This window comes from Podarcis bocagei (genome assembly GCF_964188305.1).
Source record: "Podarcis bocagei genome assembly, chromosome: 12".
Lineage (NCBI taxonomy): Eukaryota > Metazoa > Chordata > Lepidosauria > Squamata > Lacertidae > Podarcis > Podarcis bocagei.
This window is the reverse complement of record NC_138137.1, coordinates 26,620,333-26,647,158: the sequence shown is the minus strand read 5'-3', so window position 1 is coordinate 26,647,158 and position 26,826 is coordinate 26,620,333. Positions and strand designations below refer to the sequence as shown.

General features: G+C 41.8%; 1 protein-coding gene and 1 long non-coding RNA gene across 4 annotated transcripts in view; both read right to left on the bottom strand.

The window, feature by feature from the left end:
* The window catches only part of RAPGEF5 (Rap guanine nucleotide exchange factor 5), a 128,892-nt gene that overhangs the window by 31,499 nt on the left and 70,567 nt on the right, over positions 1–26,826 (bottom strand). For all 3 annotated transcript variants that reach the window (XM_081164459.1, XM_081164461.1, XM_081164460.1), the window contains exons 10-11: positions 20,388–20,506; positions 19,935–20,023 (exon numbers count right to left, since the gene is read on the bottom strand). In XM_081164459.1, coding sequence (XP_081020585.1) covers positions 19,935–20,023; positions 20,388–20,506 — 208 coding nt within the window. The remainder of the gene's footprint in view (positions 1–19,934; positions 20,024–20,387; positions 20,507–26,826) is intronic.
* On the bottom strand, positions 64–12,980 carry LOC308570317. The gene is made up of 3 exons (XR_014001118.1): positions 12,755–12,980; positions 4,875–4,987; positions 64–2,063 (listed from the first exon to the last, which is right to left on the bottom strand). It is a non-coding gene; the product is annotated as an uncharacterized lncRNA (long non-coding RNA).

Genomic DNA, 26,826 nt, shown 5'->3' with positions numbered 1-26,826 from the left:
CTAAAAAACCTTTTAAATCAGTGTCAACTCGCATATGAGAGAACACATTTAAATTACTACAGCTATATCAGCAAAACACTCCCATTCCAGTGCTGGAGAGGCTGCAACAGGATAGACACAACATTCCACATGTGGTGGGCATGTGACCATGTACAGCCCTTCTAGCAGAGTGTATTTATGGACATAAGCCATATCACGGGGTCAACATGTAGAATGTACCCCAAGTTTGGGGCTATTAACCATTTTCAGAGAAGAGCAACTGGACGTCTGTTACAAATAATTAACCACTTTTCTTCTGGTGGCAGCATGCATGCTAGTAGCACAGAAAGGAATGGAACCTCTGCTTATATCTCATTGGATTGAACAATACAAGAGACAGATGACTTTATTAAAATTTGACATCCTTTTATAAAACATTCCATTGATAATTCCACTGACCTTATTAAAATGTGGCATGCTCTTATAAAATATTCAATTGATAATCCTGAAAAATGGCATCCACTGGAATCACAAACTGGATTTGGCAAAACTTAATAGACTAATCTGTCCTGGGGGAAAGGGGGGAGGTAAGTTGGGATGGGAGGGAAACTCTATGTAATTGTGTTTATACATTGAAAATTAACAAAACAACTTATAAAAGAAAGAAATGACCAGGGCTAATAGCCACTGATAGTCCTATCATGCTGTCCTGGCTACTTTGGGTGGGAGGGAAAGATATAATTTTAATACATGAATGATAATATTCCATTAATTTGTTAAACTCTTCAGTAAAGCCATCTAAGCTAGCACTCATCTTGCAGCAATTAATTTCATGTTAATTGTATGGTGTATGACGAATTTGTTTTTGACTGCCTTGAACCTGCCACAAATACATTTTAGGATGACCTATAAATAAGTAAGTAGTAATCAATTTTTATTTTATAAATGTTGTCTGTGTGCGTGCGCACATGTGTGGTGTGAGATGAAAAACAAGATGTTATTTTGTGTCCAGGGAGTGTCCTGGGAAACTGCGCTGAGATTTATTTTATCATTGGCGGGTTTCAAGCAGGTTTCTCTGCAAGAGGAGCGAATATACATCTCACTTGCAGCTTTTATCCCGTATGATGGATTGTGACAGAATTAAAGTTTAATGTAGGAGGGGAATAGCATGGCAAAACAGTGACCAGATGACAGACTACACATAAAAGCGGAGCTTAGTATGCAGAAGTTTGAAGACTGTCATTTTATGCTCACATCTCCTGTGACCCTATTTGGCACTGAAGACTGCATATAATTTATCACAAGTGTCTCTCTCGCTCTCTCTCCCTGAAACCGGGGCCTTTACTAAACTTCCTTCAGTGCATACTGAAAGAGCACAACACAGCCATGGCACCCCTGAATTTCCACCACCATCGGGGTGTGTACCACTGGGGCGTTCAGGTGCAAGCCTTGCTGCTCTCTTTGCTTCTGGCACGAGCTCCTCCTCTTCTAATTGAAAGGTGAAACATTAACATCGGAGCAAAACATAACCACATTTTCTATTCAATGCTAAGAGTAGCTGGCAGGGCCAACTCCTGGGAAAAGTGCCCTCTGACAATGGGTTTACCTGGCCATGATGAGCACTGGCTGTACTCAAACTTGTGCTAGGTAGCTAAATTTAGCCACCATTCCCCACCATTCTCCCAATATGGGCCTTATGGGAAATTAAAATGGCAGCTAGACCCAGTTGGAGCACCAAGGTCTGAAATTTTAAAGGGGGAAATCTACAGCAAACCCTGATGGGTTCTTGTCAGCCGCCTACGGATGCTGGGTGTTGATGGCAGCATTGATAGGCTGTGCAGACTAGTCTAATCTGCTTCCTATGTCAAACCCATCAATCTACTTGCCTTTGCCCGCCTACCACCTTTTGAAGAGAAGAGAAGAGAAACCCATCTGAGAAAACAAGGTGGAAAGGAACACTAATCCCACATGTCTATAGTGGCTATTATGTCATGAGCTCGTTTCCCTGCTCCTTGCCTCTCTTTCCTGTCAGAATACAGCATGCTGTTCTGGTTGTCTCATCTCTGAGAAGAAAGATTGTAGGGCTGAAAAAAGGTGCAGAAAAGGTCAACCACAATGATCTGACATCTTCCCTACGCTAATGCATTTAAGGAAATTTAACTATAATAAAATATATCTGAGGGGAAACATTACAGAGGTTTTTAACACTATTCAATGTACACTGGGTGGAAGATTCCTCCCTCTTCTATCTTCAATAAAATAACTCCCAGTCACCAAATGAAGCTGACTTTCAGGAGATTTATGACAGAAAAGGACATATTTCTTTAACTTGTGAAGCTGCTGTTACAAGACGTGGCAATGGCTAATATCCACTGTCTTATGACATTGTAAAGCCATTTAATCTGGTGCCTCTGGTAGCTAAATTGAACCTGCTAGTCACTGTGGGAACAGGACTCTGGACTAGAAGGGCACTTGGTCTGCTGCCCCAGGGCTCCTAAGAGACTCTGGGCCAGGAATCAATTCAAGCAGCGGGAAGAGGGGGGAGATGATGAGATTTTGGACTGCAAAAAACCCACACACATTGGCGAAAAGGAATACCTGGCCATGATGCATTGTTATCAACGGAGGCACAGATAAGGGAATATTAGGAATTGGAAAAAATAAGGACCAGGTAATCTGGTATCTAAACACAAATCCCATTATGCCAACTATACTTTCACAGTCAACAGACTAGTATTAAGAACTAAGATGACAGGTCTTGGAACAGTTGCTGGCATTCCACAAATAAAGCATCAATACTCCAAGGTTTATTGCTGATACTGTACTTTTAGCTGGGGTTTCCCAAACTTGGGTCTTCAGCTGGTTTTGTACTACAATTCCCATCATCCCTGGCCACTGGTCCTATTAGCTAGGGCTGATGGGAATTGTAGTCCAACAGCAGCTGGAGACCCAAGTTTGGGGATGCCTGCTTTAAGTAATTTCATTCCTGTTCCTAGATATTTCCCAGCTCTGTTCAGGTCCTTTTGTTCTTTTACTTGCTTCTGTTTTTGTTAAAACAATTTTAATTACAAATTGCAACTTCCACCGTTACACAGCCATTTCTGTGCAGCCATATCGTAAGACCACCTGGGTCGGTGACAGAAGAGAGTTTTATAATATCATCATTATATTCTGCATAACAATAGCTCATGCTAATCAGTTTCCTTTGAAAACTCTGCAGCACTCTGAACCCAAATCAATTCCACACTGGGTTTTAACATTTCAATATGTAGGGAACACAGACGTATAATTTTAAATAAATCTATACAAAGCCATAACCTGGGGTGGCGTGCGGGGTATTAACTTGTAATACTAACATGCTGAATCACAAGTATTCAAAAAACATGAGTTATAAGTGTGATATAAAACTGAATGTTGGCCTGAAATAATGGCATTTTGGGAAATGCTGCAAGTCCTTAAATGACTATTTAGGATGGAGGAGCTAGAACAGATGCTGAACTATAACTCCCATCAGCTACAACAAGCATGACAGCTGTAGTTCAGCAATAACTGGAGGGCCAAAGGTTCCCCATACCTAAGCTAGAACCAAGAGGCCTAACACAACTTACAAATCTCTGTTTTAAAGTCTGTAAGTTTCAGGTACTCATGGATAAGAGTTTTTGATAAAAGATATGTCTTTATTTTAAAAAATCCCTTTCCTTTTAAGTAAGAGAAAAGATGCCTTGTGAAATACATACAGAATACAGTGGTACCTCAGGTTAAGTACTTAATTCGTTCCGGAGGTCCGTTCTTAACCTGAAACTGTTCTTAACCTGAAGCACCACTTTAGCTAATGGGGCCTCCTGCTGCCACCGTGCCACTGGAGCATGATTTCTGTTCTCATCCTGAAGCAAAGTTCTTAACCTGAAGCACTATTTCTGGGTTAGCGGAGTCTGTAACCTGAAGCGTATGTAACCTGAGGTACCACTGTACATCTGAAAAGACTGAAAAGACAGTCCTGCTTCAGTTAAGAAGATGTATTTTTGCTATTTTAACAAGGTTGTTTATCACTTCCTTAAACTAAAATTCAGATAAATTAACAGTCATGCCTCAGGGCAGAAAATTGCCAGGCTGGGGGTTCTCTAGACATGACTTCTGAAAAATCTGTGCAATGTTCCAAATCTTTCAGTAGTGCAAATGCATTGCCCATCAGGTTTTAATAAGGAGGCGGTGTTGTTATTTTTAAAAAAGGACCAGCAACAAAGACACTGAAGCACTGGAATATATGTACTTTAGCAGCCTGTTATTACTGTAGTAAACTGAAACAGCAGCTGGACGTCTTTTGCCGGAAACATGCTTTTAATACCAGTTACAATTGCATGACCAAACATTCAATGCCCCCATGCTCTTGACCACAGTTAAGAGATTGTAAATGGGCTAAAGGATGTCTACTTCCTCCTGATTCATGTTTCTCTCAGAAGTGAACTTCCCCTTTCCCATCTGTGATTAGCAATTACATTAGCATGAACATTAAGCCAAACCAGGGTATCATTTAACCAAGAACTGAAACAAATTTTAGCACTTCACCTTGGTTTCAAATCCTACCTAAATGGGAATTCTGCTTTGCATGAATGCTTAACACCGCAGTTAAAGAGGGATAGTGAAATTCCCTTCCAAGAGGGTGGGTCTTTTGTATTTCTGCACTGAGCATCTGTGGAATCATATAGTTATACTCAATTTTTGTTTTGACTAAAAATAATTCATATGCCCAACTGTGGACATGCACATCTTTGCAGTTTATGTGGGTATAGCTTTTCTATTTGAAGAAAGCCATAAAGCGAAAACTAGGCTATAACATGAAAAATGTTACACCAACATAAGGACACAATATGAGAGAGAGAGAAAATGAAAATTACATTGGTTTTCTGTGTTCATGGACCTTTTCCTCCCAACATGTAACGTGCTGATAATGCATTAAAGTAATTGCCGCACAGCTGTATCCTCCAACAATGGATGCATAGAAGTCTCTCTGCACCAAAAGAGCAAGTCATCTATTTATTTTAGGCATTAGGGTATCCAAATTAGTTAATTTATCCTACACTCGGTAAATTAATATTCCCATTTTGGGAAATATTTAAGAAGTCAGCATTCAATATGCTTGACCTTACTTTGAAGCCTGAAAAGAGAGTTAATATCTTTTGCCAGAGTTATGTACCAATTACTGCTACTGTTAAACATGGTTGCTAACTTGAAGTTACCTGAACATGAAAAAAGGGTTTGATTAAACATCCCTTTATTTTAAGTGGCATGCATCCATACTAGATGGAAAAAATATATTGCTGTTCCAATATATTTGCAGCATCATTTATGTCTTTTTATTTATGGACTAGGAATAATCACTAGAAGCTATCCAGGCCCCAATTGCCTAGGGGGTGAAGAATAAAAGTCTGCATTTTATATTTCCCTGCTAATAATTCAAGAGATGGTAACTCGTAGTGACTCACTGTGCTCCAGCTCATCTTTTGTTCCTATTTATGCTCAGAAATCAAAGCTTGGATGATTTCCAATCATATGTAGAAAAATAACTTCTTCCAGGGAAGTTTGGTCTGTACCCATTTCCATAGCTATCTCATAGTTGGGATAACCTGTATTATTACCATTATCTAGACGGGGCACCTAACCCAGTACCCTTCAGATGTTACTGAACGACAACTCCCACCAGTTCCAGTGGTCAAGGATGATGGGAGTTGAACTCCAGCAACATTTGGAGGGCCACAAGTTTCCCACTCCTGATTTACATGAACACAGCTGAATGGGTTTATTATTATTATTATTATTATTATTATTATTATTATTATTATTATTATTTACTACTACTATTGTTACAGTCACAGTTTGAAGAAATTAGATGCACAAATAAAGCATACAGCTAGTTAAAGTAAAATTGACAGCTAAATAAAATTAAAAAATAAAACAAAATAAAACACATATAAATGTGTATCCCCCAACTCAACAACAACAACAACAAAAAGGCCAGGCATAAACATAGAATATGTATCCACTTTATAAGACAAAGTTAATTCTTAACTGTATAATACTCTTAATTGGCCATTATTACTATATTTAAACTTATAATATACAGGTGTAGAATTCAAATCATTATATTTGGATTTAAAGGCTCTGATCTTTAGGCTCTGATCTCCACATTTAGTCCACAGATCTCACTTCTGAATAGACAGCTATAAGACTGCACTGCAGGTTAATTACTTTTTTCTCCACTCACGTTTTCAAAGGATAACTTAAGAATGAAATGTCGGGTTCTCAGTCATATAAAGAGCCTTGCAGACCACTGCCCATCTCTGCTTTCAAGACTGAAACACAGCAAATCATCACTATACTGGCATCCCCCTCTTCCCACCACCCATCAAAACAAGCAACGTTTTCTTTTTGTCCTAGTTGCATTGAGCACATTCCATTGACAGTAAATGACAGAGATTGCTTCATTATGTTTTTCTCTGATTACTATTGAATACTTCTCCAAGTTCATTGACTTAAGATGGGGACACGTTGGCCAGGAAGCCTTGCAATCTAAGCTTCCGAATTAATTTTGGCTGGTGGCTGGCGTCCACATCCCTTTTTTTGGTACAAAAATAAAGATGCTAGTAATGTGCTGGAAAGAAATCTTGCATTTCTGTGCCAGTATTGGCTTGCCTTACTTCCAACAGAAGACATAAACAATTCATACAGGCCAAAAATAGTGTGATAAGTAAGGAGCCTTTGGAAGCTTGGAGCTTATAAAATAGAAAGAGAATTAGGCTGCAAACCTGGGAGCGACTCCCATTGAACTCAGCGGGGTTTACTTCTGAGCAGACATGCATGGAATTGTGGTATTACTGTGCAGTTTCCTTTTGTTCATCAAGAAGGAGAGAAATCAGCAAAGAATTAACACCTTTCACATAAGGCACGGTGAGCAAAACTATAAATGGGGTACTGCAGGGCCACATATTGTCCCCCATGCTGTAACATCTATTTCAGGGGTGTGGAACCTCAAGCCAGACCTCTCTGTCCAACCTTTGAGACTCTCGACAGGCTGCATATCCTACCTTCTTGAGTGCTGAGGGAGAATGGAGAGCGGGGCATTTAGAAGCATAGAAACCTCTGTTTTTTGTGGTGGGAATGTCATCTACAGTACAAAAGAATCACATCCATTGTTCCATCCACTTTTGTCTTTAGTCTTTGTCTTTGGATGTGGCCAGTGGAAGGTTCCACACAAGAAGTCAGGCATCAAACAGAAAATGGTTCTCAAACACTGGCTTATATGAAATGACTGGGCAAGGTCAGATGCATTAGCGCTGGGTGCCATCAATATGCCATATGAGTCAGTCTATGAGGGCGCTGAATTGCAGTCTGGACACTGTAACAGATTAGATGAGGGACAATAAACTGAGACTGAATCCAACAAGATGGAAGTTCTGTGGTTGGCAGTTCTCATGTCTGGGACTTGGGCAAATTACCTGGCAGAGATGGAATGGCACTCTCTTTAAAGCAGGAGGTGTGTATTCTGGGATTACTCCAAATCCATCTGGAGACCTAAGTGACCCCAAAGTTCTGTTGGCCAACTTTGAGTGACACACAAGCTACAGCTGTTCCTGAAAAGAGGTACCTTGGCCACAGTAGTCTGTGCTCTGGTAACCTACTGGTCACTGCAATGTGTTCCATGTGGGGCTGTCTTTGAAGATGACATAGAAGTTACAGCTAACGCAGAATACAACAGTGAAGCTGCTTAATGGAACTGTGTTGGCCTTGGTTGCCCTAATGAATGACCTCTGTAGAAAATAGAGTGGGGCTGCCTATATTTATTTATTTGTTTATTTTTTAAAAAAATGCTATCACTCTTAAATGGCAGCTGAAGCTTCCTTTCCTTGCTCTTTAATGGCCAGTTGCTCATTATGTTTGCCCCATACGTGTTTTACAAAAAACAGTGGTCCTGATCTGGTCTAACCAAACACTAAACTATTTTCTGCATTTAACTTACGTTTCTATTCTCTTTATGTCCTAATTATTCCTACTTAAACTGCTTTTAAGACTTATTAACATCAATGAAAGTACTACATGCGTAATTATTATCAAGGACATGAAACAATATAGCACACAGATGCAAATATACCATATCAGTGCATGCTAATACATAATTAAAAATACATCTTCCACTATTATTAATGACAAAGCCAAGGAAATGAAAGGAGAGATTTCCTTTCACACAAGAAAACCATGACAACTTCAAACTGCAAGCTGATGTTACAGCCTCATAGTGACACTGCAATAAAAGCAATAATAAAAGTATTTGCTTGCTCTGTTTAAAGATGATACACAGATACAATGCAACCAGGATAAACATTATTTGTATTTTTGTAGCCTAGGGCTATTCACAGTAACTGCCAAAGCTACAATTTCAGACAGCAAAAACACAGTATTACTGTGCAAAGACCCATTGTGCAGCCTTCATTGTTCCTTCCAGCCATCTGCTCCATGCAATAGATTAATGCTACACCTTCATGAAAGAGCTCTTTTATTTGATGCTGATCAAGTTACATTTTCATCCTTAAAGAGGTGTGACCTCAGTTGCGTGACCAAACTGTTCCATGTTTACTTAGATTTGTTGTTTGTGTGATTGGTTTAAATGAATCATTACTAAATATTGTCGGTGGTGTTTTACTTAAAAGATAGCCATTTTACTCCACTATCACCTCACGTTTTAATGTTCCCTGATCTTTTATTTATGCACAATACACATGCTCATTTCACAGGCTTTTGAACACAAGCATCAATAATATTCTCTGGCCTTCCCTCAGAATTTCTGTTGTGTTCAATGTGTATTATAAAATATACTAACTGAAGTCTCTCCTGAAGAGCAGCTTCTGCATCTACAAGACTTTTAGATTACTACAAAACATTGTAAGTGGGGTTTTGAAAACTACTCAGAAACTTCAATTAGTTCAGAATATGGTAGCTAGATATTCAATTGGAACTAGCTGACTGGATCATATTGCACCACGATTCAAAAACCTGCACTGCTTCCAATTTGTCCCCAGGAATTCAATCTGCCAGTTTTAATCTATAAATCCCAAATTGCTTGGGACCAGGCTATATCATTCCCCCAAAAACTATCTATGCTTTGAGACCCTGGTGGACTGTCAAGTGTTCACATCACATATGCAAACACTGGCCAACTTCACACACTGCCAACTAGGTTGTTAAAAAAAACTTTGAACGAACTGTCTGTAGCCATGATTTGTTTCCCAGACCCACAGAACAATCTGGAAAAAAAAGTTTTCTGTTGGTCATTGCTAATTTAAAAACAGACAAGTCCAGAAAAGGTTCCTCACAACTTGCTCTAACATCTATATGAAGGTACTGGGGGAGGTCACAAGGAGTTGCGTACCCTGACAGTTCCCCATCCCCCAGGAGCCAGGCCTCAGATAAATGAGTAGACATGACAACATATTTGGGATTAAAATGGCCACAACTTTATTGAATTCAGATGTAGACCTTGGCATAGGCACTGGGCATGTATCCCTTTCAGCCCCTTGCTGGGGTTCTGAGGCATGACAGGGTCATTTGGGGGAAGATGGGACCAACGCAAAACACGTGTTTATGCAGTTGATCCCTCCCCCAAATTGCTGTGGGGGGCTCTATGGCCCATCCATCATGTGCTTGTGAACAGAGACTCCCCTCATGACCCCTCTAACGAAGTGCCCTGTTACTGCCGCCGCAGGAAGCGGGTAAGTCACCACTTCACCCTTTCCACAGATGTTAGGCTAAAGGATTCTGTCCCAAGGCCTAAACTGTCAAAGTTGTGACAATTGCTATGGGGAAGGAAAATTCCTTCCCGGCCCTACAAAAACAGCAACCATCATTAAGACCATATCTGGAAAGGAAAAAGGTTAGCCTGCAAGAAAGAGAGAGATGAGAGGGTGAGCTGGGCGGGTGATGCTCTGGGACCGACTGCACTGCTGAGAGCAGCGCCAGACCCCTTTTAACCATCTGAAGCAGAGCGGAGCCTCCGCCTGCATGGTCCGCCCCACAGGTCGCTGCACAAGACCAGAAATTACAAATCTGGGTTTGGCAGGAACCCAGCAAGCACTGCAGCAACCAGGAAAGAGGAGCTAATGGTAGGGGCAAACATGGCGTGGCTTTGTGTTGATGGGGGAGGCATTGGAATGGGCTGCCCATGGCTGTATGGGGTAAGCAGCCAATTTGGAGCATCGCGTTACCAGTATGCTGATAACATGTAGTTCTAGTTCTCATTATCATCAGAAACAGATGCTTGGAAACAGTTATATTGCTCATTTCCCTGGTGTGGAGAGATCCTTCTGAAGCTCTCTGAAATCCGTGTTTGCTTTTACCACCATCATAATTTGGTGTCATCCACAAACTTGTCCACTTCACTGCTCACTCTAACACCAGATGATTCATGGAAAAGTTTCAAAGCACCATCCCCCAATACAGATCCTTGGGGTGCCCCACCTCTTACATCTTTATTAGTGTGAGTTGATGGAAAAGGGAAGAGGGAGAATGCTAGAGAGTTAAGGACGGAAGCTTTGGCTCAACTTGTTAATAAACATATTGCAAAGGAGTGCTGTTTTTTAACTTTGCCATTCTTCAAATGCTGTGGGACGGCAATGAATATACGCTTTTATACTTCACAGAAAACATTACAAACAAGAAAATCTTTGTACTAGAAACCTTTGAGCCTATGCTACACTGGAAACACTGGAATGAATGTGCACAATGAACACAGAAACAGGGTTGTGCTCTCTCACTAAAAGTAAGGGTTTTGTTCTGCAATTTGGTGCATTCGGTGCTCTTGTATTCTGTAGTATTTTTATATATGATAAGACAAATAAATGTGCATTCTCCAAGTACAGAAACATTCCCAGCTGCTAAGGAAAAAGGCCCCAGCATCCAAGGATTGTTGAATCATGGGAAGGGGTGAACTCTTACACACCTGTGACCTGCAAGATATGGCTTGCTCCTATTTTGATGCTGTTTAAAATTAGGAAGCAGATTCTATGCAAGTTTTGAATATAGCTTATTAAACTGCTTCATTTTCACTGGTCAGGTTGACATGTGTTTTGTAACAGTTGTCATTTATACTGAGCTAACGAAATACGACCAGAGGAATGCTAAACTAAATTACTACATATGAAACAAAGGCATTTGTCCAGAGTATAAAAAGATTACTGTTCGCCAGTAGACATAGTTAGGACTTCTCACTGGGAAGGCCAACACTAAATACTCGACTACTGGCTAGCAAGGTGAAACATCCCAGAATAGAAACAGCTTGGATACCTCAGCGAGAGTTAATAAGAGACAATAAGAGATCTGAATTTAAGCTGACCACTGATTTGTTACTGGGGCAGAGGGTCACATGGCCAAACCAGGCAGGGCTGAGAGAAACTGCTGTATGAAGTCCTAAACAGCTGCTGCTGATCAGCATGGTCAACACTGAACAAAATGGGCAAAAGTGAGTCCTTCCACTTATCTTCTCTCTTTCTCCTTATGGAGTTCAGTGGCAACAGCACACACTGTTAAGAGCAATGCTGTCTCAGATGAAGAACCCATCTAGCATTGCATCCCACTTTCCACAGTGGCCACGCAATTGCCTCTGGGCAGCTCACAAGCAGGATATGAGAGCAATAGTCCTCTTTAAGTGCTTGGTTTCTGAGCAACTGATTTCCAGAGGCAAACTGCCTCTGATTCCAGACATAATACTCTCCAGAATACTACAGCGATATACAGTACAGTGCTCACACTATATACATCTGTATAAAGGTACAAGGCTCACTGTTTTTACATTGCAATTTTTACATAGGGAATTTCGGATGAAGTGGACTGTGCAGAGTGGCTGCAAGAGGATGGAAAAAACTGAATGCAGGAAGAGGAGGAGCAATGCATTCTATTCTATATATTACTGCTTTTTATAGGGTTAGGTGGGCCTTAGATCTTTCAACAATGATGCAGAAAAAGAACCACAAATTTGGAATTCTCAGGGTCCAAAAGCAATTCTGCAGACTTGCTTGAGTGATGGGAATATTTAAAAACAAAACAAAACCACACAACTCTTAGGGTTGTCTCCAACTACTCTGAATAGACCCAATGAATTTAATGGACCTAAGTTAGTCATACCTTTTAATCTCAGTGGGTTGAGTCTTCGTAAAACTTTTTAAAAACAACTTGTAGTATTAATGCTGTTACTTCTACTACTAAGAATAAGCCTGATGTGGTTTATATAGGTCATGCTCCTTACTAGCTACTTGTTTCATAATAATTTTCCCCCTCCATGAACACTCTTTATTGTAGACAAATACTCTCCCCCAGCACACTCTGCTTATCCAGTATGTGAGGCAAATATTGAATGACTACATACATATTTTAGGCTATGAAAAGTGGGCAGATGTGGAAGCATAAGCCTCACTTGGATATAAAAAATTATGATGATCTTAAATCCTGAAAATATGATACCACTACACACACCTAGTAGATTTTTCTTGCATGAACACCACACATAAAGACACAGGTGTAAGTTTCTGAATCATTTCATCTCTGTGGACTAGGGCTGGGAAATAACTGGATTTCAATATCGCAATGTATCACCAGCTAAACATAATGATATATCAAAGTATCATGATATCTGAAATAAGGAAAGAACTACGTAGAGGCAAACAACACAACGTCCTGGCAACTGCTACTACTTAATGGTCTAAAACTGAGAAATGATGATATTATCAATCACCTTATGGTCACTTTCAGCAGCAGCCAAGCCAAAATGCGTCCGAATGAGACTTTTGGTTTTGGACTTGGCTACCAAACGGTGGCATTCAGGACAATTCAAAGTATGGTGATGAGTCATAGTGAGTACAAATAATCTGGGACTGCCAGACTGCAAGCAAGCCTGCTAGGCAGCAGAAGCAACAGCAGCCTGGCGGTGGCAGAATCAACAATAGCTGGGGGGGGGGGGGAGGCAGAATCAGCAGCAGCCTGGCAGCAGTGGCATAATAATCAGCAATCTGAAAAGCCATACCACAGTAATGGGCGGCAGCAGCAGAAGCGGCGGCAGCCTGCGAGGCCTTGTCATGGTGGTGGTGGTGGCCTGCAAGGCCTTGCAGCAGTGGCAAAAGCGGCAACGGCCTGTAAAGCCTTGTCATAACAGTGGCAGTAGCAGTGGCCTGCAGGGCCTTGTGGCGGCGGCAGGAGATGGTGGCAGAAGCAGAGATGGCCTGCAAGGCCTCACTGAGGCAGCCTGTCACAACGTCTGCCACCGCCTCCCACTACCGCCTGGAGGACTTGCAGGCCGCCATCACTTATTGCCTCCATGGCGAGGCCTCACAATCCCCACTGCTTCTGTCACCACAAGGCCTTGCAGGCTGTCACTACTATTGCCGCCATCTCCCGTTGCCACCACAAGGCCTTGCAGGATGCCGCTACTATGGTCACCTCCTGTCACAGCCACAAGTCCCTGCAGGCCTCTGCCACGAGGACTCGCAGTCCACTGCCACTGCCGCCACTCCCTGTCACTGCTCTGAGTCCTTGCAGGCCACCACGGTTACTGCTGCAACCTCCCGTCACCGCTGCGAGAATTCGCAGGCCACCACTAATTGTGCTGCCACCGCGAGACCTTGAAGGTTTTTGCCACTACTGCCTACATGTACCATGGTCATGGCAAGCTGTTTCTGCCACTGCTGCTTCTGCCTCCTAGCAGGCAGTCTCAGATTATTTGCATTCACTATGACTCATTGCCGTACTTTGAATTGTCCTGAATACCACCATTTGGTAGCCAAGCTCAAAAACAAAAGTCCTGTTGGGATGCATTTTGGCTTGTCTGCTGATGAAACTGAGTCTGTAATGATTGATAATATTGCCATTTATCCGTTTTAGACCCCTAAGTAGTAGCAGTTGCCAGGGCATTGTCCTGTTCACCTCTGTATAGTTCCATCCTTATTTCAGAGATTGTGGTAGATTGCAATGTTTAGCTGGTGATAACATTGCCATTTAGCTGGTGATATTGTGAGGTTTAGCTGCTGATAACATTGCAGTGTTTAGCTGGTGAGTTATCGCGATGTTGAAAACCAGATATTGCTTAGCCCACATATTGTGATTTGCGCTCTATTGCCACCTCAAACATTATGAAACAATTATCACAATGTGAACTTCAAAACCGTTTTGGACGATATATTGATATATTGCCCAGCCCTACTGTGGACATACTGCTTTGCTGTTAGGAAACAGTCATCCAAAGAAAATGTGGACAGAATATAAGAAAATAAAAGAACTTCCCCATATTACTGTGTGCAAATGATCCAAAAGGAAAAGCAACAGAATATATAATAATTATGTGCAATCACAACATTAGGAGGACGTAGCTATCAACAGCTGAATATTCAGCAGTGGCTGACAGCCTGCAATCTCTGTGCCTCAAAACCCACACAAGGATTTTGGAGAGAAACAGAGGTTTTCAGATTAGATTAAAGCAGTGTTTCCCAACCTTTTTTGGGCAAAGGCACACTTGTTTGATGAAAAAAATCTCGAGGCACACCACCATTACAGCCCCGTGACGTCAGCGCGCAGCGTCACGCCGGGAGGGACGCACGAAAGTGTAAGTTTCAATTTTTCCCCCTCCCCCTTGCCAGGGAACCTCCAAGCTTTGGGGGTGGGGGGGAGGAGGCAGCAAAGCGAGGCAGGAAGGAGAGCGCGGCTTGGCTGGGTGAGCTTTGGCAGGGGCAGGGAATGAGAGCCGCGAGGCGGGCGCTGCGGACGGAGGCGCTGCCCGCCGAGCTCGCAGGCAGCCAGGCAGGCAGACGGCGAGAGCCCCGCGCTGGGCGGCCTCTCCTCGCCGCCGCCGCCTCTCGCCGCCCGACTCGCCCGCCTCCCTCCAGGCAACATCTCGCGGCACACCAGGCAACATCTCACGGCACACTAGTGTGCCGCGGAACAGTGGTTGGGAAACACTGGATTAAAGGGCTATGAATATGGAACAGGTGATGTCTTGAAAATTGGTTATTGTAATTAATCCTTTTTTGTTATGGACATTCATGACTTCACTGCAGTTGGGTATACTGTGCCGTCCTTGATCCCAGTATACAATGCAGCCATCCACCCACATTCATGCATTGCAGCTTTTGATCTCTGGCATCTCCACTAGCAAGGCTGGAACAGACCTTTGCCAGAGACAGTTGCTGGCAGAGAAGTCAATACAAGGTTAAAATGGCCTGCTGACTTGCCTCTAAATAAAGTGATTCCTTGCTGCTTTGTATTTCAGGTACTTTGAGGGTCTATAAACCAAAGAGCACATAGGTTGATTTTGACTGAACATAAAGAAGACAAATTTGAAAAAGAAAGAAAAGATTTTGCTACCCCCCCCCCTTTTTTTCAAGAACAGAAAACTTCGCACTCAGCATAATGAGGAATAGGGTGGGGGACGGGACCAGAACAATGAATGGAAACTGCAAGGAAGCAAAGTTGATAATTTTAGACGACAGGCACAAACCTTGATTTTAGAAGCTGCAAAGAATATAATATAAAAATGGGTGTACTCATATATACTTGTGACAGTCAAATCAAGTGACTGAGAGGTGTTCTCAGCTTACAAAAGCCTATGTCCCACATCTTTGCTGAACCACAAAAGCATCTATGCACCAAAGCAGAAGAAAGAAATGGACTTTAAGTGCTTTGTCAGACACTGCACATTGGTATGGAGGAGAGACTGAGAGGGATCCTCCTATGAAGGTATCATAGATATTGCTGGAAGGAACCTTGGCGGTCATCTGGTCCAAACTTTGCTCAATGCAGCATCCCTGACAGATGGCTGTCTAGCCTCTGCTTACAATATCTTCAGCAAACAAGAGCCCAACACTTCCCAAGGCAGTCTGTTCTACTGTGAAATATCTGCTTACTATTAAGATGTTTCTCCTAATGTTCCGTTGAAATCTGTTTCCTTGCAATTTCCACCCATTGGTACAAATTGTGCTCTCTGGAGCAATGGAGAGCAATCTTCAGTAAAACAGACCTTCAGATATTTGAAGAGCCCTATCCTATCCTGTCCTGTCCCCCCCATAAAAGTTGCTCATCCAGGGCAAAACAAGCAAATATTAGTCATGGGAATTGGGTTTCCAGATCTCCTCACCATCCTGGTCACTCTTCTCTGCACATACAAAAAAGATTCCTGCATTGTAAGGGGTTTGGACTTGATGACCTTCGGGGTGCCTTCCAACTCTGCAATTCTATGGTTCTACTCCAGTTTGTCAATATCCTCCTTAAAATGTGTCTTGCAGAACTGGACACAATATTCAAGATGCAATGCTGAACAGAAGAGAAGTATTACTTCGTGATCTGGACCCTGTGCTTCTGTTAACGCTAGATTGCATTAGCCTTTTAAATCAGCAACATCACAATGCTGGCTCATGTACAGCTAAGACCAATTTACTGCTCCAAAGCCAGGTCTCCCGCATCCTGGACCTGGACCTTGTGTGTGTGTGTGTGTGTGTGTGTGTGTGTGTGTGTGTGCGTGTGCGTGCGTGCACGCATGCACACACACACTTAAAACACAAGACTTTACTTTCCCCCTGAGAAATTTCATCTTGCTCATTTTTGCCTAGCATTGCAGCCTGTCAATATCATTTTGAATCTTGATTCTGTCTCCTACAATGCTAGCTATATTTCCCAGTTTCTTGACCACTGAAGATTTGATAAACATTCCCTCTACGTCCTCGGATGTCATTTATAAAAATGTTAAACAGCACAGGACATAGGGCAGAGCCCTGTGGCACTCTGCTCGCTTTTATTTTTTGGCTTTTGCCATTTGTTTCTTAATGTCTACAGCAGCTTCTGCATACGTTTTGTTTACTCCTATATATCAACATCCTGGAGAGAGGGTCATGGTTCAACAGCGGAGCACAAGCTTCAGCTGCAGAAGGCACCAGACTCAACCCCTGAGATTTAACTACAAATGTCACGTGCCAGGCTGGGAATAATAGCTTTCGCCCGAAAAACTGGAGAGCCACTGCCAGTCTGAGTAGCTGATATTAGTCCAAACAGGCCAATTGTTGGATTCAATATATGACAGTTTCATATGTATCTCATTTAAGAATGTGCCACGAAGTATCTGGACATGACCATAAGGATGCACAGATTCAGAGCTTAAATGAAACTTTGCAGATGTGCATACAAGCAAATGTTGATTCAAACCTTGTGCACAAACGGCCAAAAGTTCTCACTAAGGCCAACAAGTAGCGCAGCTCTGGCTTCAGCTTACTGAAAACAGCATGTGCTAGTTTTGAAATAGCATGTGCTGGTTTTGAGCACGCTCACTTGAAGCCAATCATGGCGAACTTCAAGGTGAGGAGGATAATGAGAGAATGAATTGGAATGTTGCCAGAATATTGCCTGGCTACCAGCCAGATTCAGACGACAGCTAGAAAAGCTCATGGATTGCAGTGGCTAAGAGGGACTGTTAGGTGAGAAACTGCTCTACAGAATGAGTGATCTGGTGCCCTACCCAATCCAATCTTGCAGCACAAGCAAAACGTGAGCACAGGAACAGGCACAAGGCTGGCAGTTCAGAAGAAGCCGAGGGTAGCAACAGTCAACGCTGAACTGGTTGAGGGCAAGCACAGAAAGGTCCAAAACGCCCAGCCAGAGGTTGCCTCCAGTCCATCAGGTAACTATTTAGATCTATCAGCCTGACTAAGCCAGGGGAATCCTGATTAAGTCAAGTCCTGCACAGGACTTTGGAAGGGACCTATATTTACTGAGAAGCTTTATGGAATCGATCCTCAACATCAAGCAGCAAAAGGGACTGCAGTGAACAGCTGATGAGAGATGCTGCTTTGCTACCAACACCAGAATGTGCGCCCTGCAGTTGTTCATATGCCTAGTTGTTTTGCCTACATCCACAATGTAATATTGGGAAATATATCTTAAATCAATTTCTTGAGCCACTTCTTTCAGCTTAACAGATTTATTTATTTTTTTAAAAAATCATTTATAGTTCATTTATTGTACTTAGAAACGCACCCTGCTGCATGGACATGACTGACAGCGTCAGCTTTCAAGGGGTGTGATAAGGGTGGAAGGATGTAGAGGGGAATCAGCCAACCACAAAATATATTATCATCTCAGCCAGCCGTCCTCAAATGGCCATTTTTCACCTATAGAACAATAAAATGTTAATGAGCAGCTGGGTTTAAGTTTGAGAAACGAGGAGGCGGAAATGGAACGTAACAATGAGCTGTTGAACAGTTAAATGTTATCTGGGGGCACTCTTTTTAGAAACTAAAAGCATCTAACAATAATGCCCTACATTCCCAGGGAGTCTATCCTCGTTCAGGAGGAGTCCAAAGATGTATAAATAAAGCTGACAGCAATCTACGGGAAGAGGTTAACCAATTGCTCCGAACCAAAATGCACAAGGAACCAGAAGGGATTCCCCTTGCCCCATGGGATCTATGCAACCTAGCCAAGAGCATTCTGGCATGAACCACCTCTATTATATAGCCTATGATTTGGCACCAGGAAAAATTACAAACAACATTATTATGATTATACCTGAAGAAGCACAGCAGTCAGACAGTGGTGCTTTCTCTGCACAAAATATTAATCTCTGGCCACAGAGAAGGAGCTCAATGGACAGCACAATAAATCACACACTTGGTTTTTCTTTTGGTTTATTCTGTAGTAAAACCACATTGTGCATTTAAGCACAAATGCTTCATGCCTGACAATATTCCACTGATTTGTGGACAGAGAACCTGGCTCAAGAGTGCTGTAGGAATTCACAGATGTTATTTATGCTTTAATCCTTTTAATCCTTGTAAATGTGTTTATTTTTAGTAATCTCATTTGGAAAAGAGCACTAAGAATGTGCACTGAAGCTCCATTGAGAACAATAAGAAAAAGCAAACCCTGGGACCAACTCCATTTCCAGCCTACTACAATTCAGTCTTTCTGCAATTATATTGAAAACTCTGAAGGATAACCACAAGGCTGCTTTAATTAAAACTGTAAATAAATTGCAGGTGATCCTGATAAACTACCAAAGGAGCTTCAGTGACACCAACGTGTGCATTAAAGTCGGGAGATCAAGCTGAAAAATAACCTGCACGTCAAGCAGTCTGATCAATATAATAATTGCTTCAGGCTGGAACAAAATTACAATTCCTGGTTAAAGACAGATAAGTACTACAGCAGGTGACATTGCTGCATATCGTGTCATGAAGCGAAGTCTACAAGACACCTCAGAATGCTCTGTCAAAGCACTACAAGAATGGTAAACATCTGAATTTATAAGAAAATGTACTGAAACACAAAATGCACAATAAAGACACCTGATCAATATAGCAATAGCTTCAGTTTGCATAGATTCATGGTACAGGAGAAGAGTAATTAGTATAGCATTTTGTACACGACAGCATTGCTATGGGTGCAATAGGTAAGCTATTAATTCAAAGAAGTTGGTATTAAACAAGTAGCTGCTGAGTACATTACAAAAATAACTGTGGACGTATCTGCCTAGCAGCTATAAACCTCAGTTTACTACCTCATGCGTGTCACCTCCTGCATAACACACACCCTTCTTTCAGTTCCTTGCATTTGATAAATCAAGATGCAAATGAGCTACTGAAAAGGATAAAGGGGAGGGGGCAATCATTTCTTAAAAGTAACTTTCTTTCCCAGGTTTGATCTCCTTTTGCCCAAACCTGATGACACACTAGCTTAAAATGATCAAATATAAATTTAAACACAATGCACATGAAACAGTAACATCTTACGTACTGTAAATTATAATCACTTGAAGTGAAAACGCTGGCAGGGAAACATCATACTGAATACTTGCACATGGCTGATGAACTATGTGTGCCAGCAGCATCAGAGGGTGCAGACAGCTGCTTTTCAGTAGACGGTACAGGGTTGCAGTTTACCTGTTTCTTTGTCCTGCACTTCCTCCAGGTGTAAGTCGTTCAGGAGGTGCTCCAAAATCTTTTCTGGTGTCCCGGATACCACCACGTATCTGTCAGAAAGCAGAGAGTCCACAGAGTCATCTTCCGTTGAGGACTGCGAGCGGCTGCTCCATTCATCCTCCTCATCCTCCTCGTCAATGTATTTAAAATAAGGCACATCAAACGTGGGCAGAGGCAGCTCCCTGCCTAGAGACAGAGCAGAATCCTTCCTCTCTATGTGCGGGTCAAAGATCCTCAGCCTGGAACTTCCCATACTGCAGGGCAAAAACAACAAAGGTATTCCCCCTACATACTGCTCTGTCTTTCCCCTTCAGTTCTGCTGCCAGCAACCGAGTTCATCTGGCTGCTGAGGGGAGCTCTGCAGTCAGCTTGTGAGCGCGGCTGTGTCTGAGCACCCAAGGAAAAAACTCTTACCTCCAATCACTCTCGGCACTCCCTGATGTGGGGGCTGGGCTATGTGACGACACTTTCCTAAGCACCAGCACATCTTGGTCCAGTTCCTTCACTTGAATAGTAGTCACTTCATCATCCAGCTTTAATTTGGAGAGGGGCACAAATGACAAAGAGAGAGAGAAATGAGTGAAATCTCCAGGGACTGACAAAAGGAAGGTGGGGGAAGCCTTGATTAGAGCTACATTTTCTCTCCCTCTCCCTCTCTCTCTCTCTCTCAGTGCCGCGGTTTGCAGCAGTCACTGCCCTTGATTTACATTCTGAAAATTCACAATGCACCAGAATTTTAGCAGAGCTCCCCTTTCCCAGAGGCACAGAGAGTGTACGTCTATGCTTTAACTGCAAAATACAATATTCAAGCGCATAAATGAAGCGGGTGGTTAATAACAAGAAAGGAATTTTAGTATCTTTACCAGTTTGTTTCAATGGGCTGCTGTTCACTGTTACTGAGCATTTCCGCTTAATGCATGTTATGTTTTACTGATGTGGCCAACGACTAAACAAATAAAATTAAACTGCCAAGGCAGTTTACAGTCATAAAAAACATACTTTACAGCATTTCAACAAGGGTGCAGCTGCTACAGAGACAAAATATACAGTCTGATGAAGCTACTTTCATTCTTTGGGACAGACAATGAAGCCAATCGGAACCCCCCCCCCCCACGATATTGTTTCCTGCACTTAAAACTCACAACTTCAATAATTAACTTTTGGAAACAAAAACTTCTAAAGGTTTTGGACAAGATGTGCAAACAGATGACCATGATCCTATGCAAAGCTATATCTGGGTTTCACAGATGACCCTGATGACTTTTTCCACCCTAGGTCCTCTAAATGTGAAGGTTTGAGCATGACTATTGCTGCATATATAGCATATTTACACAAAATGGGTGATGATACAGCGCCTAATAAGGCTTTGGTATTGACTGAATAGTCTATAAAGAAACATATTGATGGATGAACGGCTCCCATTAGTTCCTTCTGAGAGCTTCCGAGAAACCCCCCCAGTGTAGCAAGAGGCTCAGCAAAAGCCATAGTCTAATTATATTTTAATTAAGTCCAATGTTAACAGTAATGTGGCTTACAGTGATACTGTTTAATATGCAGGAATATTATTTGTACGTCCTGAAAGAATACAAACATTGGATAGTATCAAACTGGCATTCTAAAATTAAAATGGCCCTTTGCAAGAGAAGATTTATGTTAGATGGGGAACATTACAATGCAATGTCATTTGATGGTTAACCTTTTTCTTCTCCATTATATCTTAATGGCATGAAGGAATTCAGAAACTAATGAATAGTAGAATCATGCTCTGTCAGACACTGGAGGAACCTGCACACACAAAAATGGTCTTACCCCAAAGAGCTGTAAATTCAGGAACATCTTTTCTACTAATTTCTCTCTCCCTTACACGCACACGCGCGCACACACACACACACACACACTGCAATTATTAGATTTTTGCCATGTCAGACATACAGGTACCGAGGTAATTAACATAGGGTATTTGTTGAAAAATTCCCTGGGGACATTAGCTAGACATCATGTTGCAGGAATACTGAAGCATAATTGCACTTTCATTTCATGGTATATGCTTTTGTTGCCTACAATTTATAACACAGCCATAAAATAATGAGATAAGAGTAGACCATAACCTAAAAATTATTGCGTTAAAAAGAAGTCCCAGCACACAGATTTCAATTCATTTTTTAAAGTATTCAGATGCTCATAGGCACTGAACTATACCTGCAAAAATAGGCATTCAATAGCACTCCTCCCACATATAAGCTACTGCATCTCCAGTTAAAAACAAAAACTATGTAAACAATGAAGATCATTTAAACTGATGGTTAACTTCATTTTTCACTACTGGAACTTCATTCTATGCCATTTATTTCTCCATTTTATAAAAACAAAGTAAATGAGTAAGGAATCCTGAGATTTCTATTGTTTTATTTATCTCTATGCACCACTTTGTGAGGGCTTGGTCTTGAAAAGCAACTAATAAATATTTGGAGCAAACAAACACTCAGTACTGGTTGGGATACAAACCACCACATGCATATATAAAGGTTCTACAGCTCCCACTTTTTGTCTTTTCAAAATTCCACTAATAGTTGGGTGTCCTCAGGTGGTATGACACAATTTTGTCAGAAGGAAAATATTGGCAACTCTTCCCTCTCAGGTTTGCCTGTGCGCACACATAAGTGATTGGCACTTGCTTCCTTTTATCAGGAAAAAAAATCAAATTTTCTTCATGAGAGCCACCATAAACAATGGTCCCTTACCCAGTCTCTGGGTGGGCGGCAGTTGCGGCCCGTCACGGCAGGCCTCAGCTCCACAGAGCAAAAGCTTCCCCATCATGTGGCCGGCAGTTGGGGAATTCCCCCAGCCAGCGGCAAAGGAGGACGGAATAGCCCACCATGCACTGGCTTTTAAATTGGCCAATCAGGTGGCTAGAGGACCAGGCTATGAAGGCTGGCTGCACCTGGCTTTTGGCAGTGGCCTCAGAGGGCCACCTAGGAAGACCACATCTTGAGGTCCTATAATCCCAGGCATGACACTGTTTAAGTGTTAGCCCCCCAACTGGAAGCTGAGAATGAACATATACCCAGTGCCTGAACCAAAGCCTACCTACAACTGTAATCAATAAAAGTTGCAGACAATTTTAAACCCCGGGATATTGTCTTATGCAGTTTGGTACACCTTACATTGTCTAGTCCTTTGCTCTCTGGGGCGGGGGTCACTGCGAGTGGGGCCACAATTCAGCCAGAGTTCATGTTCAGGTCAATGGGAATGTTATATGCAGGAGTCAGCCAAAGTTAAGCACTAACTTAGGCTGGATCACATCCAGTATAAATGTTGATGCCCCTAAATGAAATGAACTAACCAGGACCCTTTACAGAGCAAGTTTTAACGTGCAGGTCTCTTTTGATTAACTGGATATATGACTCAGTTATCTTGAGCATAAAGCTTATTCAAGAATAAACTACAGCAGATACATGCTATTTATGCTGCTTACACTTGCCAGTTAGAATACTTTCCTTCCCTGTTATATAAAAGTATGCAGGACAGTTTCAGAGAAAATCTGACCCTGCCAATGTAAGTACCAGCAAAAACAAAAGAGAGATAAAAGACCGATTCAAATGACTGTGTTAACTAAATAAGGTATTCAAACTACACAACTCTATACACTGACTTTCTGAATCATGTACAGTGACTTTAAAATACAAAAGGGAGCTCTTTGTATTAGGAGGCAGCAGAGCAAAATGTTTTGGTTTTTTTGGTTTTTTAAAAAAGGCTGCAAGTTAAATCCATTAACAAAAGCAATACCTTTATTATAAGGCCATGCAAAGCAGGAAACTTGTTTTCACAGCTGCATCTGCTGAAACTGACACAGCAAAAGTAGATAGTGCTGATGCATCTAACGCTTGTCTACTCTTCCACCTTCTCACAATCTGATGCTGGTACCAGGGCATGACCTTGAGTGATAAGGCAAAGGTACATTGGGGGGGACTAAACCAGCAGCTTTTGAAGGTACCAGTAGCACTGAGGGCTCCTTTCAAAAGGCAACATATTCAGAAGTCAGATGCTAGTGATCCTACATTTCTATTCATATATGTGGAATTAAACCTCTCTCTCTCTCTCTGGTTTTGTCATTCAGGCATAGTATTGGAAATGGCTTGAAAACACTTTCATCCAACTCTGTGCGCTGTGGTAACAATCGGAAAATTTTGTGTGTGGGGGGGAGGGAGTTTCTTTAATGACATCTGCATATAGTTCTATGTCAAATCTTCAAAATGCAATGGTTTCCAAAGGACAGTTTGCACATTTGGATGCAAATAAGGTATTACGTAGGTGATATATATGCATGAATTAGTCATCTGTAAGAAGTCTTTGTAGCCTGTTCTGCAAACATATTAGAGTTTATAAAAGCTAAGAAGAATGAATAGGAATAGTAGGAGTAGGAATGAATAGGAATGAGTAGGAATAGTAGGCTAGAATGCAGCCTACTGCACCAGGGGAAAAGTCACATCAACTGTTCCACCCATTTTTGCCTTTGGCCCTGCTCAGAACCAGCATGCAGTCCCTGGAAGGTTTTCTACAAAGGAAAGCAGCCCTCACGCTGAAAAATATTCTTCACCCTTGAAGTACAGGCAACATAATGTGGGACATACCCAAGCAATATATGTATCTGTATTGCAATAGAGAACATGAAGCCTCCTTTGTCTGGAGTTCTCTGAACCCCTTAAGTGTCCAGGTAGGCATTCTGGACATCCAAACCCAGAGTGTCACCATTAAGGCCATACTACGTAGTCATGCAATTATGACTTCAGGAATAGATATATCGTATTTACTAATCTAGGTCAAACACATTTAAATCAATGGAACAATTCACAACTTACTTGTTTAATTTGAACACTGCCCTTCATCCAAAGATCACAGGGCAGTTCACAACATAAAAACACAAAATTGGGTTGTACTCAGTGAAGTTGTCCTGTTGGTGCAATGACTTTCACTTGTGCAACAGAAGTTCCACTACACCTGCTGTCTACCGCGCCCCCCACAAAATCTGTGCTGGAGGGTCAGGGAAACTCCTAGAACAGATTTGGGGGACACCCAGGGAGAGGAGCAGGAAGAGAAGTCCCGCTGCACACACATAAGTCCTTGCACTGATGCAACACCTTTGTTGGCTACAACTCATTATCTTAAGGTGCTTCATTTTGCTTAATTCTAAAAGGGAAGTATCTGAGAAAGCTGTTGACAAAAAAATTCACTCAGTCAGTATCATATTTTTTTCAGTATTTCTTTTCTGCTTATTTTGACCCAACAAAATTTAAAATGTGTGTGCATGCAAATAATTCAACAATTATGGAAGGGCAGGTGTGTACAGAATGTAGACAATTTATATAGAGCATCTCTTCAAACAGCGCTCCCATCATTAGCATAGTATAAATTAACATCAAATGAAGCAGGCTCTAGCCTTAAAAAGTCACAATAAATTAAATTCTTTAAGATGCCACAAATCCCACCCATTTTTATGCTATTTTGCTGTTATAAATGCAGCTATTAAGATGGCACAAAACTCCCTCCCAATTTTGCTAAAATAAATGCAGCTATTTAGAATTTGCCATTTTGAAAAGCGCTGAAGTAGAAGTTCATCTGTTTCATAAGGAAACGTACGTGTGTGTGTGTGTGTGTGCGCGCGCGCGCGCGCACACACCTGTCTTGATCACAGAGAGCACCTTTGAGCACTTTGGGAAACCAGAAGGTCTACTCTAGTGTAGAAAGGGATGAAAAAGACTGCTGTGGCTTGTTGCTTATTCTTGCTACATATTCTTGCTATGGTTTGTTGCTTTTTTCTTGGTATATTTAATAACAAGAACTCCAGCTTATTTATATGGTTTGTCGCTGGGCTAGGAATGTTATATCTGAACCAGGCTACTAAGTCTCCAATGCTATTCCTCCCAAGGAAACTAAATCATGTAGTGCAGCTTCTGAAATGTTATGTCACAGTAGGAACATTCACAAAAGCACTCCTGATTAAATGCTTTCGTGAGCAAGGCATCGGGGAGTGGAGCCATACCCCTACTTGCTGTGAACAGGACCTCGACCTCCTCCTCCTCCTACTTCAGCTTCTTATTCGTTGTCTTATTTGTCTCTTCCTCCTCCTCCTCCCCTTCCCCAAGACCCCTGAAACTTATCCACGCACAAGGAGAAGGTGGCAATGGGCACTTCCCAGGGTCCTAGAAGAACGTCTTCTCTTGCCATGGACAGGAACTATCCATAATTCCACGGGGGGGGGGCTTACACTCTGAATATCATTTCCACTACAGAAAAAAACCCTCCATAGAGGCACGATAAGCACCCCCATCTCTGTTGCTGCCTTCCCCCATCCTGCCTGAAGTCATTTAATGCTAAGTTTAATGCTAAGGTTAAGTGAAATTGCTGTTCCGTGACAGAGACATACACCTGTACAGTGAAAAGCCCTCATCCTACCTTTAGAAAATGCAGCCATCATGAAATATCAACATTTATCAAAATATGCCGAGACAAGAAAATCCTTTTTATCTGAAATAAATCAGAACTGCTCTGCTGTCAATATTTTCTTAAACACAAGATCAAGTGAAATAATGCATGCACAAAGCACTTCTTTTAAATAATAATAATAATAATAATAATAATGCTGATGCTGTCATTTTGGCAGCAACTTTATTATAAAGACATAATTAGTAAAAATCCTTTCAAATGGAACAGGGGGTGGGGAAGTGGATACCCTCCATACTAATTTGCAAGTATACTAAAACTATACTATTTAAGAAGAAAATACATCCAGTGTTTCTCCCACTACCTACTGCTGCAATGTACCTATTCAATCTGGGGTTGTAAGTAAGGTAAG